The sequence below is a fragment of the Esox lucius genome, chromosome 15 (genome assembly GCF_011004845.1).
Source record: "Esox lucius isolate fEsoLuc1 chromosome 15, fEsoLuc1.pri, whole genome shotgun sequence".
Classification (NCBI taxonomy): Eukaryota; Metazoa; Chordata; class Actinopteri; order Esociformes; family Esocidae; genus Esox; species Esox lucius.
The window spans coordinates 2456374-2471808 of record NC_047583.1 but is presented as its reverse complement, the minus strand read 5'-3'; the positions used below and the strand labels follow the sequence as shown (position 1 = coordinate 2471808).

General features: G+C 46.2%; 1 protein-coding gene across 7 annotated transcripts in view; it reads right to left on the bottom strand.

Annotated features, from left to right (window-relative positions):
• Positions 1–223: 223 nt before the first annotated feature.
• The window catches only part of kdm1a (lysine (K)-specific demethylase 1a), a 19911-nt gene continuing 4699 nt past the window's right edge, over positions 224–15435 (bottom strand). For all 7 annotated transcript variants that reach the window (XM_020054172.2, XM_020054173.2, XM_010879634.4 and 4 more), the window contains 16 exons: positions 12890–13061; positions 12533–12639; positions 11921–12002; positions 11254–11348; positions 10584–10601; positions 10112–10254; positions 9894–9984; positions 8876–9010; positions 6996–7069; positions 6802–6913; positions 6357–6489; positions 6082–6269; positions 4220–4334; positions 2677–2804; positions 2275–2421; positions 224–1570 (listed from right to left, as the gene is read on the bottom strand). In XM_020054172.2, the coding sequence (XP_019909731.1) occupies positions 1385–1570; positions 2275–2421; positions 2677–2804; positions 4220–4334; positions 6082–6269; positions 6357–6489; positions 6802–6913; positions 6996–7069; positions 8876–9010; positions 9894–9984; positions 10112–10254; positions 10584–10601; positions 11254–11348; positions 11921–12002; positions 12533–12639; positions 12890–13061 (1926 nt within the window). In that variant the 3' untranslated portion in view covers positions 224–1384. The remainder of the gene's footprint in view (positions 1571–2274; positions 2422–2676; positions 2805–4219; positions 4335–6081; positions 6270–6356; positions 6490–6801; positions 6914–6995; positions 7070–8875; positions 9011–9893; positions 9985–10111; positions 10255–10583; positions 10602–11253; positions 11349–11920; positions 12003–12532; positions 12640–12889; positions 13062–15435) is intronic.

Genomic DNA, 15435 nt, shown 5'->3' with positions numbered 1-15435 from the left:
GTTGAGTACAGCATATTACTGGTATCTTATTGGTGGTGTTGAGTACAGCATATTACTGGAATCTCATTGGTGGTGTTGAGTTCCCATTCCTGTTATGACCATAGGAATAGGCACCTCAGCAGCTGACAGCAGTGACACTAAAAAATACTAGGAATCAGGTGGAAATCACATGGAGTGGTTAAAAAAAAAAAAAAAAAAAACGTTTTACTGACACAAAAACATGGCAAGATGCATTTCTTTTTATTCTTTTTATAACTCATTGTTGACAAAATATTTTTTTTTTTAAAAAGTATGCCATGACTAAATTCAAAACAAGCGGCTAATAATGACAATAATAATAATAATAATAACAACAATAACAAAATCAATCATTCACATTTTTTCCTCAACATAGTCATATTATCTATCTTTTTTGCATTTAAATACAAACTTCTATATTTTTTCCCTTACTACACTCAACCCTAGCTGGTACAGGTCCTGTTTCGGATGAGGCATCTACAACAAATGTTAGCGACATTAGCCTTAAGACAATCAACGCAATGCACTTGTAGGCTACGGAGTTGCAGGGGCCAGCATCAACTCAACAGAAGAAAAATCTACTGGCTTTCAAACGGGACTGAAACAGAGTGCAACTGTGTTGTTGGATGAAGGGAGCAGCATGTCATTGGCTGTCCCCTATATGGCTCATTCTTGTGTTTTTGGATTTGATTGGCTGCCATTCCTCTTCTTCAGCCTCTCCATCTTTAATGCTGGGAAAGAACAAGGTCAGCCACGATACTTAGGCTGAATTCCAATTCACCAACCAGAGAAGAAAAAAGAATGCACTCGTTCAGCTGCTTTAGACTGAGATGGGATGGACACTGGACTCTTTTCAAGTGAATACCAAACGGACTGAGGGCAATTCCTGCTCGACGGCTTTACAGCTGCGTAAACCCGACGCTTGAGGCCTTTCGGGGACATTCACACATTCACTCAAAGAATCAGAATCCAGCCCTAGTGTAGTGTAATCCTACTGGAATTAGGAAGGGTTAGCCCAGGCCCTGGTTTAGGGCTGTCAAACGAGCCAATCTTTTCCCTCATCCATGACTGATCTCATCTTAGCAAGACAGAATTTCAGAGCAGAAAAACGACACTGGTGGATTCTACAGGGCTGCAACGTCCGCGCTGACCGGAGTTACCAACTGGTGGATGACTTCATATTGAGGGGACGCCTGAGGTCTCGCTCTAGTGTCTTTTGGGAATGTATGGTGGTAGTTGCAAGGTTTGTCTTTCCGGGGAGATTAAACGGTAACACAAAACGACAGGAACAGTCTTCACATCCCGAAAGTCTTAGGAGGAGTCACCAATGTTACGCGAACACGGAATGACACCGAGAAGAACGGGGCTAGACGCTGGGGGAAGGCTGGGGCGCGGTGGTGGCCGTGGCCTGTCTGGGCAGGGTGTAAATGGCGCCCAGGAACTGGTCGGCGATACGCCCCGCCTCTCGCAGGCCACTGAGCAGGGCTCCGTGTACCGTGGCTGGATAGTTCCGGATAGTGTGTTCGCCGGCAAAGAACAGGCGTGGGACGGGCTGTGCGAGGAAGAGAAACAACATTGAAATTCCATCCAAACAACAAACTCATCATCCCACACGTGACATGAAACATCAAAACAACCCTCAAACGTCCGTGTGGAAAGACTTGGTTTGGTCAAATGTGTGTGGGCTGGCTAAGGAGAGGGAAATCGGCACACCCGATCTGGTGGTTTCGTGGATGGGATCGTCCAAAACATATAATGGACAATGTGCAGAGCCTCGTTCTGGAATGCCTTTATATACAGTCTTGTCATTGGCTTACAGCGATTGCATTAAGATTATTTGATAGACAGTCTTTTCATGAGGACAATGCGTGTATCCAAAACAGCGTTGGGTTATGGCCAATTCACTATGTTTTGGTGAGAATGGGGATCCCAGGACAGTTCACAGAAAGCAGTGGACCTGTTTTTCTCCCAAGTAGGCAACAGCCACAGCACAGACTGGTGTATGTTGGCGTTTGCAGCATATTTATGTGTAGGAAGGAAATGTGTTATCGGACATCCCACTCCCGGAGACACCCCTGGTTAAGAACAGGGCATCAGCCATTATCCACGATGATCCTGAAGCAATCAGGGTGAAAGGCCAAGCTTAAAGGCTGAACAGCAGTGTACAGCTACAGTACACCCACCCACACCCGGTTGGAGGATCTGGGAAACAGATTGGTAACTCTGTTGGTCTCTGTTGCTGTTCAGGTGTGTTACCTGAGAGGCTCCTGGGATGGCAGGCCCGGGCGTAATGGGCTGGGCCATGAGGTCATAGTCGTTGCCAGAGGAACCGGCCGCCACATACGAGTATGAGCCCCTCGCCCAAGGGTCAGCACGCCACCGCGTCACCACGGTTTCCTTTGGCTGCCGTGACAACGAACACAAACAGCCAGTGAATTTCCAGTAAACATGTTCGATAAACACTTAATTGTTCCACAGCCAACCAACATAAATACCGTATCATTAACTTCCCTATAATTACGCTGCTATTCATGACGTGTGTGACTGGCTGCCGGAGAAGACTCCAAAACATACATAACATAATCATTTCGATTCAGGTCCATGTTTCGTGTATGAAGACGTCTTCAGTGACCTGATGTTTCCATGGTGGAAACGTACCTGAGGTACTGCACTGCTTCCGAAGATGCCTTTGAGTATGGCCAGGCAGCGTCCGACTATGACGTCGTCGCTGATGTTCTCCATGATCCCGGCCGCCTCTCCAGCCATCAGCGCCAGCAATATTGGGGCTGGAGGAGAACAAAAAACATGGGGGAATTATGGTGTAACACTTAATCAAAAAGGCAAAGACTGAACACCGTTTAATTTAGAGAAGGAAATCTTAGGAGTGACTACATCCATACATACAACCACATTTATCAAGTGTACTAAAGGCTTGACTATTGACGACACGGTGGTCCAAAGCTAGACTACTGAGGACTAAACGACACGGTGGTCCAAAGCTAGACTACTGAGGACTAAACGACACGGTGGACCAAAGCTAGACTACTGAGGACTAAACGACACGGTGGTCCAAAGCTAGACTACTGAGGACTAAACGACACGGTGGTCCAAAGCTAGACTACTGAGGACTAAACGACACGGTGGTCCAAAGCTAGACTACTGAGGACTAAACGACACGGTGGTCCAAAGCTAGACTACTGAGGACTAATCGACACGGTGGTCCAAAGCTAGACTACTGAGGACTAAACGACACGGTGGTCCAAAGCTAGACTACTGACGACTAAACGACACGGTGGACCAATTCTGGGTGGTCTCCGGGAGTGTAAAACCATTAGGGAGACTTTCAAAATGGAAAGAATAGAAAGGCTATGAAATAGAAAGTCTGATGAAACTACCCACATTTAGTTCAATACAGCTATTCAGGGCCTCTCCAAGGCAGCCTCTCTCAGTTTAGCACTGAAGGATATGAGTAATGTCTCTGGTTTACAAACCCTCACTGGTCTACATCCTGTCCTCCGATGCACAGAATATCAGATTTCAGTCACACAACCGTAACAAAATGTGGCCGATCAGGACCATTTTCCAATGCGGAGATACACTTCCTCTTACGACAAATCCCAGTTCCTGCTGCATCATTTGGACGGCAGAGTCGAGATTTGGCTCAGACAGCATGACCGCTTGTGCACATCCTGACCAGTGAGGTGATGGTCTGGCGAACAGCTGCCCCGGCAGGCCGAAAGTCACTTGATGCCAACGGAGTGACCTTTGAATGCTACAAAATCCTAACCCATAGAATTCAGGTGGTTCTGGAAGTAAAGGGTGTGTCAGACCCAATCAGAGAAAATTACCCCTCACCAAGCACAGTAGTGCAAATCCAAGTGGCTAGTCATTTTTTTTATTCAACAGCCCCACTGGCTGGTTGTCCCAAAACTTGATTAAATCCCCAGGACCCAATATAAGAGAGGTGTACCTAATCTGCTAGCGAAGGAGTTTTTATAAATAAATTGTTGTACGCTCAACAGGCGGGGAAACATTCAGGCAGGAACGTCTGACTGAAATACAGCCCAGGCCTAACATTTCAGAGGTGTTTTTATTTGTTGGTAAAGGCAGACATGATCATTTGGTTGGGGGATCGAGGACAGACCTGCACAAACCACATGATCACCCAAGTACAGACAAATGACTGGCTGACCCCACTCACCTTTGTAGAGGTTCCAGAAGAGGAAGAGTTCTCCCCTGCTGGCTGTAGTGCTGCCCACATGACCAAACAGGTTCACACTGGGATCCCAGAACACACGGTCAAAACACAACACCACCTGGTGATAAGACGGAAACATTACATCACACAGACAGAGTCCCAAAAACTAACCCCGGTGGGGACACAAAACCAAACACGCTCTGTAAACGTAAACTTAAGACAACTCCTAACCTTAACACAACCCTAATCTCAATAACCCAACCGTCATACCTAATCCTAACCTTTATATTTTAACTTAGCCTAGCCCTATATGTAGGTTTCACATGAAAATCTAGGATTTTCCTTTTGGGGAAATGTTTTGGGGACATCTTTTGGGCAACCAGATACCGGATAAGCGGATGAAGATGAGATGGGACATGTTTTACTTATCGTCTGCAGGCTTCTAGACCCCAGAAGCTAAGTGAAACATGCATGCACACATTGCTTTACGTAGCCATCAAAATGGAGACACCTAAAATGCTTAAGGAACCCCTACTTTTACTAATCCCAACCTTACTGCCATAACCTCACGTTTGACTATACTTAAGCCCTAACGCCTAACTGATAATACTGAATCCTATCGCCAACTTCAATTATATGATTTTCCTTAAAACAAGCCACAATAATTTCCCCATTAGCCAACTTTCTAATTTACAGTCATTTGTGTCAAAAACACACTCCTGATCAGGGCAGTTTTCCAGGCTTTTCTTGGGGGGGAGGGGGGGGGCAAGACACGAACAGGGAGACCGAAGCAGAGGAATTCTGAGCTCCAGGCTCCATGATGCTGGCAATACGCCTCTGATCACCACAGACGGAAAGAAACCAGAAGGGGCACATAGCTGACTAGTAAATCAGAAATGAACCATTTTAGAACAGGCACTGAAAGAAAGATGGACCCTGACAGTGTGAGGACTCCATTCAAACTGTTCTGACACAAATGTGAGGACTCCATTCAAACTGTTCTGACACAAATGTGAGGACTCCATTCAAAAACTGTTCTGAAATACAGAATAAAACCGAACTGAAACACAGAATCTGAACGATGCCAACTGGCTGTTCAATATTAGCAGACAGTGTGAAATGGTCACAAACAACATCTGTTCGAATCCAAATGTTTTCATGAGACGGATGTTTAGCTAAAGCAGTTTGTGCGTTTGGCTGCGCAGTGATTGAGGTAGCGCCCCCTCTGGTGGCTGTGAGGACACAGACACAGTTGCATAATAATGCAGCATTTTCTGCTGCAGACAAATTTGGCGACAGAAACCGCAGTAGCTGATGCACATCATGGCTCAGGGAGAGACGAGAAAGGGACAGAGAGGGAAAGACAGAACACACCCCTCCCTCCCTGGACAGACATTATCCAGGATAAAGGGCTATTTTGGGGAGAGCCGTAACCTTGTTCTATGCACTGTTTGAACACCCAGGACTGATGGCTCGAAGCCTGATGACTATGTGCTGACCTCTGAATGCCTAACAAGGACATTCCTAACAAAGATACTCATGAAAGCTGTCAGTGTTTCAACACCAGTGAAATAAACAATCTTGACATTAGGAAATATTTCTACAATGTTAACTCAACTTCCCAGCCATTATTTTTTTCCTTCCCCTTTTCTTATCCTTTAGTACTGCCATAAAAGTCCTAAAACAGCTAGCCTCCATCACAGTACAGAGTGACACCAAAAATTACCAAATAACACAGGTCCGAGTACCACAGCAGTGACAGGCCAGAAAACAGCACAATCGTCATAGCAACGGTACCCTGAGATGCCCCTTTGGGCCGAACAGGAAGTAAATGCCACGGCGGGCCGGTGGACGTGGGCCAGTACCTTGTTCAGGTTGCCAAAGCCCATCCTCTGGATGGCTGAGGTCTTCCACTCGGGCAAGGGGGGGACGAACTGTACGGCTGGGGGCTGCTGCTTCATGACCCCCAGGGGCAGCGTGCACAACACCGCGTCACACTTGTAGATGAACGTCTGAGTGGTGGAGCGCGTGTTCACCGCAATGACTTCACAGCCTGAGGGATTGAGAACAAGAGTCAGGATGGGGTTAACGTGCACGCAATGCACGCAAAGCAACGCAACGCAACGCACGGCGAACTCACCGGAGGCAGTGTATCGGACCTGTCGCACTGCCGTGTTGAGCTTGATGTCCAGGCCTTCGGCCAGGGCCACCGGAACGCAGGAGTAGCCGTTCCTCACCGTCAGGTGGCTCCCGGTGAACTCAAAGTCATCGTCCTGCACCGGACACGGACGAGAACATCACACAGACGGACGAGAACATCACGCAGACGGACGAGAACATCACGCAGACGGACCAGAACATCACGCAGACGGACGAGAACATCACGCAGACGGACGAGAACATCACGCAGACGGACGAGAACCTCACGCAGACGGACGAGAACCTCACGCAGACGGACGAGAACCTCACGCAGACGGACGAGAACCTCACGCAGACGGACGAGAACCTCACGCAGACGGACGACACAGTGCAATATGTCCTGATCGAAGCCTGTTTCCGTGGTAATACTGTGGCGGTAGTCTCACCTGGTCCCAGTGTTTCAGCGACAAGGTGGACAGGGGGGTGGCGTTGGCAAACTCCAGGTTGGCAAAGTGCCAGTCGAGGATCTGCCGGTCCCGGGACGACAGGTACACGTCACTGAGGAGAGGTCAAAGTTCAACAATTAGGAAAGACAACAACAGGGGGAGGTGTTACCTGGCCTTTAAGGTGGAGGTGTTACCTGGGAGGGTTGGCTTCCAGTTCCTGTAGCTTCTCCTCCAGTTTAACCTGCATCTCCACCAGCTCATCATACTCCTGCAAGATAAAGGGGACTGTGAGGGTTTACAAACTGTGGGGCAGGCACAACTGCATGTCCGTCCGTCCCGTGTCTGTCTGTATCTGTACTGCACGCTGAGTGACGAAATTAAAGCTTTTAAGTGGAGTGGAACAGACAGCCTGACAGACAGACCGTTAAAAAAGGCTCACTCATTCTGGCCAAATATCCCTTAGTTTCACCAGCGACCAGGCGCCACGACCCGACAAACACAACAGAAATGGCCAATGAAGGAACCATCTGCTACCCTCTTGCCAAAGGCATCCCTCAACCTAACCTAGCCTGTGTTTCAAGCCAGACACACCACACTGTGCCACATCTCCGAAGTGGCTTTTCAGGAGGAGGTCGATCGCCTACAGATGACTCGGGTTCAGACTGCAGCTGTGTTTGAACTTGCCTGCCGAAAATACACTTCTGAGCCGGAGCTTTATCGTCTTTAACGACACGCATAGGCAAAGCGTTAAACCACTCCGAAAACACTCCACAGAAAACATTCTCGAAACCCTGTGAGATGATGACATTGCCTTGCTGTACAGTCATCCACCTCCCGGGGGAAACCCTGACTTCTGTCGACAGGGCTGTGAAAAGCCTGGCCGAGTTGCAGTGATCTTTCGCCGCACAGACTTAGGCTGCCTGGCCGTCAGCAGATTGAGGTATCCCTGGGTCACACAGCAGCACAAGAATTCAAAACACACAGCAAGGTTTGGGTCAGTACGTTTTGTATGGTCCGGTTGTTGGGCAGACCTAAACCTAAGCAAAACGTTTTGTCAGGACCCGAAACAAGCAATTTGTGCATTAAATCCTACAAATGTTATAGCAGTTCAGCATGGAAACGTGTTTCACATTTCACCCTCAGCAACGTGACAGATCCACCACTGCTGTTCCACTTCACAGGGACACACTGGGTGTTGAATGACTTTGTATGTTAAATTCACTTTACAAATGTTTTGCCATTTCTTCCCTCAGGCCGCCTATTATGTTTTTAGTTTGTGCATTTATGGAACAATTACGAAATCTGCAATATTAGAATGTCTTGTTGATTAACATCCGTAATGTAGGATGCAATATACTTGTAAAAAGTGAAATTGGAAAATGAAAGGGTTTGTTTCAGATGTCCATTCCACAGGTGATAGAAATGTAGACTTTGACTGCAACTGCAACATCCTAAAGGCTAGAATGGGCAGAAACGCATCATCTTCATGGGTTGTCGGAAAGTACATCAACAGATAACAGTATACAGTCATGTCACATACTGCAACTGTAGGCCATTTGGCTCGTCAGACTTCTATTGGGAGTCACCGTCCACAGAAAACACATTGGAAATTGCATGAAAATGTAAAACAAATTACACTGATAGCACCTTTAATTGATTCAAATTGCGTCTGGAGGCTAAAAACGGGCAGACCATTCCAGCTAACAACTCAAGTTAATAGATTCACGGCATGCTGGGTTCTCGGTCTCTGCAGGAAGCGCCACGCTGCACACGAACGGAATTAGCTTGTTTTGGAAAAACAAATAAGCAAAGGGAAAAGTGATGAAGGCAATGTGTCATTACTGGCAGAAACTCCAAGCCCTGTGTGTGGAACCAGTCAACGGAGGCGCCGAGCGTTTCAAACCCAGTTTTGTTCCTTTCCACTCGTAAAAACCAAAACTAAAACACCATTACCAATCCTCTCCTAATCCTCTGGGTGTATGAACCCCTACATCTGACCGTCCTCCCTGCAACCCCTCCGGCACTTCCTCTACAGCCAATTTGTTCGACCGGGGGGGTTGACTTGTGGTCTCACCTTGCAGAGTGCGGTCAGGTCGCGGTGCTTGCTCTTGACCAGGAACTCGGCGGTGATGTCTCGGGGGGGTTTGACCTCACTGGCCTCTTTGTGCTGTTGATGCAGCTCCTTGACCCTCTCCTTGGTCGACACCATCTGGCATGGTAAAGGAAACATGTAACAGCACGAACACGTGCACACACGCTAGGGGTGTAACGGTACACAAGCGTCACGGTTCGGTACGTACTGAACATTTTAAGTCCCGGTTCGGTACGTACTGAACATTTTAAGTCCCGGTTCGGTACGTACTGAACATTTTAAGTCCCGGTTCGGTACGTACTCAACATTTTAAGTCACGGTTCGGTACGTACTCAACATTTTAAGTCACGGTTCGGTACGTACTCAACATTTTAAGTCACGGTTCGGTACGTACTCAACATTTTAAGTCACGGTTCGGTACGTACTCAACATTTTAAGTCACGGTTTGGTACAGTGGAAAAATACATGCCAAACAAAGTTTTATATATTATGAAGTTAGAAACTTTGCCCATTGCCACTCTAGTTAAAGCTGCACTAGGTAGGAGTTTTTTGCAGCAAAAAACAATTACATCAATTCACAATGACTCTGTCAGCAAGCGGTTCCGCACCAATGCCCGATAGAGAATGAAGATCTGAATAATAATATGAAAACTAGAATTACCTGTTGCAAAACAAAGCAACAAAAAAAACACTAACTCAAGAGTTCAATGTTATTGTTAGCTTTGCTAACATTAGCTTAGGGTTCCTGGTAGCTAGCCACAGAGAGCTAGTCATAGTGTATGCTGTTTTAGACAAGGGAGAAATTATTATAAAATAAATTGTAAGTTTGACCCTAAACCTAAACCCTGAGCCGGAAATTGACTTTTGCCTCACGGGGACCGGCAAAAGGTCCCAATGAGTCAAATTTTTTCTGGTTTTACTATACTCATTGGGACAGAACATCCTCTTCTTGCTCGCATGACCTTTGATATGGTCTTAACACTGTGGAAGACCCGGTCACCTTGTTCAACAGCTCCTTGAGATCCTCTTGGGTCTTGACTATCTTCTTCCAGTGTTCGATCTGCTCGTCTTTCACGTGTTTCTCCTGCAATCTATTTTCACCAGACGAAAGAAGGCCATAGAAATGATATGAGCCATTGAGGAAGAGGGAATTATAATTATTTAGCAAGATACAACAGTTGTCCTATAATTTTGCATTATCCAAAGCACTCCACTTACTGGATGACCACCTCCAGGGCTTGTCCCAGGGAAACAGGCTTGTTGTTCAGGAAGTTGAAATCCAGTTGGTGGCTGAGATAGGAGGTGGCCTCCAGCAGACGGTTGAACTCCTGCTCCACCATCTCGTCCTTCTCCTTGGGAACCTGGATGGACATAAGACGCTCATGAATAAACAATGGGACAATGGAATTGGTAAACCTCATCCCCAGGGTTTTTTCAGTCTCCACAGCCCTCTAAGCCAAAGTCTTTTTCTGGATTTTTATTTTAGATTCCGTCTCTCAGTTGAAGTGTACCTATGATAAAAATTACAGACCTCTACATACTTTGTAAGCAGGAAAACCTGCAAAATCGGCAGTGTATCAAATACTTGTTCTCCTCACTGTACCTCATTATGCACTCAGAGCGGAACTGAAATGAATGATTAACAACAGGTGAACAATGTTATCATGTAGTAGGATCAAAAAATACATACGCTGGTGCATCGTTCCCCCTTTAGAAGTCCAGCGTGTGGGCCGGGAGACAGAGGAGAACAAATTAGATAAAGATTAAACAGGTTAACACACACACACACACACACACACTTATCTTCCTGGGTCAGAACTGAAATCAGTTGGTGCAGGAAGAAACCAGCTGCCCTTTCCTTGACAGAATATATAATGTTTAGGGGACACTGGTGTTTATATCCAGCCCCACAAGCACTACTTTGGGGGAGCCCGACCCCGGAGAAGGGAAGAGCTGCTACTGACGACACGCTAGGCCAGACAGCTAACTACATCCACCCAGAGGTTTGACTGCACACGTTGGGTGGCCAGCGTCCAAACTGAAGGCATAAATAACAAATGGACTGAGTTACCTTGGGAGGAACTGGGAATCAAACCCCGCTACAGAACAGAAGGCCACAACAGAGTTACATTGGTGGTGGAGGCAGTGTCACACACCACAAGGCCAATGTAACATCACAATGAATTACTCATTACTGGCAACGACTAGGGGAGGCGGTTAAAAGCTTGTACCTCAAATAAAGGCAGAACAACGCTGATCTTTAGTCCCTTCTTATAATCATTGTCAAAAAATCTGATTTGTGTAAACACACTGTTACTTTTAAGAAACCCAAACCGCGGTATTTGTGGTGAATCACTCACAGCTTGACCGTTGGCTTCATAGAGGGGGCACTTCTGTTTGATCTTGGCCAGCTCCATGTTGACCTGCTTGCTGACCACAGCCATGGGATTCCCTCCTAGAACCCACACCAGATGAAACGTAAGGACAGGCCAACAACACACAGGCTCCCGAGCAGAGCGACCGGCATTAAAATAAGGCTGTAGTGCGCCACTTCGGTTACACGTTGTGAACGTCCTGCAAGCTTAATATCTTTGGCTTCTCGTTCAGTTTCTTCCATGAAAAAGGACAGTGGTACACAGCCTACGCCTTCATTCTTCTGAGAATATCGGACTACAATTCAGTCATCAACGACCTCTGCTGGTGAGAATCAGTTGAAGCAGGCACAATGAACAATTCAGAGTAAGGCTACCTCAAAAATTGTTCCTAGATAATGTGAGAGCAGTTAAAGAACCAGTGGAAACAACATTATATTCAATCATCTATGTAACCACTGATGGTTCAGGTTTACACATCCAATTCATCCGTACTAAAGTGGAAACATTTCAGGCACTCTAAATGAATGCCCTTTGGCCTTCCTGAAATCTCAGAATTCCTGAAACCAGGAAACTCAGAATCACCCATCCAGTGGATCTGGAAAACAGAGTAATGTAACAGGGTAATGTATTGAAAGGTGCAGTCGGTCCATACCCAGTCCTGTCACCACCATCGCCCCCAGGTCGGCTACGTAGTTGCCCTTCCGAAACGTTGCCACTCTCCCCCCAACACGGTCCTGAGAGGAGACAATATCACTATTAATTAACGCGGTCACCACTTTCCAATGCCCAGTTAACACGCAAGTAAAGAGGAGTTGTATGAAAACAAATCACACCAGGTTCAGGTTGAGAGGTTCAGGTTCAGGCTAGGGCTCAACTGGCTAGACGAGGGCTAGGGCTCAACTGGCTAGAGCAGGGCTAGAGCTCAACTGGCTAGAGCAGGGCTAGAGCTCAACTGGCTAGAGCAGGGCTAGAGCTCAACTGGCTAGAGCAGGGCTAGAGCTCAACTGGCTAGAGCAGGGCTAGAGCTCAACTGGCTAGAGCAGGGCTAGAGCTCAACTGGCTAGAGCAGGGCTAGAGCTCAACTGGCTAGAGCAGAATCACCAGCGCTCCAAAACAGGCTGTATATTAATGATTAGTATCAACATATTAACTAAAGGATAGATGAAGGTTCATTTAAAAGGTGCGCCAAATGTCGAACGGAAAATATTTAAATATAGCAAGAATATCCCTGTGGCGTTAATGTTGGCGGATGCGGTTCACCCACCCTGGCCTCCAGCACCGTCACGTCCATGCCGAAACTCTGCAACTGCCTCGCCGCCGCCAACCCGGACACGCCCCCTCCAATGATGATCACCTTCCCGGTCTTCTTCGCTGCTCGGACACAGTAACCAAAGTGGCTCACAATCACAAGGCCATTTTGTCAAGTCGATACCAAACGCGTCACGTCTGAGGTAATGCTTCAAGCTGATAGCTTGATGTACCACTGGCACGTGTGTAACTATCCAAACACGTGTGTGTGTGTGTGTGTGTGTGTGTGTGTGTGTGTGTGTGAGAGAGTGACTATCCAAACGTGTGAATGCATGGCAGTATCAGGCAGACACCCTGAGTCTAATGCACTCACTTGGTAGAGGCTTGACTCTCTTGTAGATGCCAAAGTTGATGAGGCCGTGTCTCTCCAGATAACTGTGAATGCGATGGACAAGCACAGTGTCGCTGTTGTACGGCGCTTCAAGCTGCTGCGCCGTGGCTTCGAACGTCAGCTGGATCTTCGGGTTATCAAGCCAAAGTTGGAGCTGGGGAAAGGCATTGATAGTTTTCACGTGATGTCCCCTACATATGGGAACGCCCACTGTTATACTGGCTGCACTAAGCTACACTGACCAGCCATAGGTAAATTAGCACTCAACTTCGCTTTGACAATGAAGAATTTCTTCACCCCCTAAACAATTGCGTTTTTGAACCACCCTGATTGAATGTTCAGATAGTTGTCTGTACCTTTGAGGTATAACCATGTACACATCCCCAAAGATCAGCTCCGGCATGGATGCAACCGTTTTTAATTATGTTACGCCGCTGGGGCTGTATATGGGTCTAAGAGTGCCTAAGACTGGCAGTTTGTTTGCATACCTTTTGTTTTTCATGTTTTGTGAGGTCATCTAACCGCTCATGGGCTGTAAAAGTAGAACATTTGACCGGCTTGTGCGCTAGCTCCATACAATTCCAAGTTTTAACAGTCATGTTTTAACAATGTTTTGCCCGCCTGGCTGTCAGGCAATCACGTGACTGAAAACTATGAATACACCAACTCAGAACCATGGACAAAATTACATTGTTCTCCAGAAGCAAGTTGTGATAATGAAGTACTGTGAGGGAAAACATTTTGATCCCCAGCTGATTTTTTACATTTGCCCAATGAGAATATAATTTTTATGGTAGGTTTATTTGAACAGTGAGAGACAGAATAACATAAAAATGTCATAAATTGATTTGCATTTTATTTTATTTCTGGTTCCCTGGTGTCTTTTTTAGGAGCACATTCTTCTGTCCACAAAAGCAATCAGATTCCAAACCCTCCACCATGGCCAAGACCAAAGAGCTGTCCAAGATGTCAGGGACAAGATTGTAGACCTACACAAGGCTGGAATGGGCTACAAGACCATTGCCAAGCAGCTTGGTGAGAAGGTAAAAACAGCTGGTGCGATTATTCACAAATGGAAGAAACACAAAAGAACTGTCAATCTCCCTTGGTCTGGGGCTCCATGCAAGATCTCACCTCCTGGAGTTGCAATGAGAATGGTGAGGAATCAGCCCAGAAATACACAGGAGGATCTTGTCAATGATCTCAAGGCAGCTGGGACCATAGTCACCAAGAAAACAATTGGTAACACTACGCCGTGAAGGACAAATCCTGCAGCGCCCGCAAGGTCCCTTTGCTCAAGAAACACATGTACAGGCCCGTCTGAAGTTTGCAAACGAACATCTGAATGATTCGGAGGAGAACTGGGTAAAAGTGTTGTGGTCAGATGAGACCAAAATAAAGCTATTTGGCATCAACTCAACTGTGTTTGGAGGAGGAATGCTGCCTATGACCCCAAGAACACCATCCCAACGTCAAACATGGAGGTGGAAACATTATGCTTTGGGGGTGTTTTTCTGCTAAGGAGACAATTTCACTGCATCAAAGGGACGATGTACAGGGCCCATGTACCATCAAATCCTGGGTGAGAAACTCCTTCCCTCAGCCAGGGCATTGAAAATGGGTTGTGGATGGGTATTCCAGCATGACAATGACCCAAAACACACGGCCAAGGCAACAAAGGAGTGGCTCAAGAACACCTTAAGGTCCTTGAGTGGCCTAGCCAGTCTCCTGATCTTAATCCCATAGAAAATCTGTGGAAGGAGCTGAAGGATCGAGTTGCCAAACGCCAGCCTCGAAACCTTAATGACTTGGAGAAGATCTGCAAAGAGGAGTGGGACAAAATCCCTCCTGAGATGTGTGCAAACCTGGTGGCCAACTACAAGAAACATCTGACCTCTGATTGCCAACAAGGGTTTTGCCACCAGGTACTAAGTCATGTTTTGCAGAGGGGTCGAATACTTATTTCAGGCGTTAAAATGCAAATCAATTTAACATGTGTTTTCCTGGATTTTTGTTGTTGTTATTCTGTCTCTCACTGTTCAAATAAACATACCATTAAAATTATAGACTGATAATTTCTTTGTCAGTGGGCAAACATAGATTGAAAAAATTATTGGCTAATACCTAAATTCCCAGACCACCATCGGCCATTCCCAATAGATTAAATAATAAAATGTATGTCAGGGTATCTTTCTATGTATTTTAATGAAAAAATACTCCAAAATAAATCTGATACACATTCCCTTTTTGTAATTGTCTAAAATAAATGTAGTAAATAAGGTAGTTAAGGGATTTAACTCTTAAAACGAACAAATGCCTTTGTCAGTCCTTGGATAGGCAGTAATATGCTAAGGAGCAATTTGTTTAAATAAGCCGTGATTCTGCAGATTGTTAAGTGCACTGACTTAGTTTGCAACCTTAAAAGTACTTCACTCTTTTAAGCAGGGAATCAAGTTAACTTGTGCCATATATTCAAAATCTACCAGCTACTCATTTTGTCAGCCAACCCCCCCCCATACACAATAACA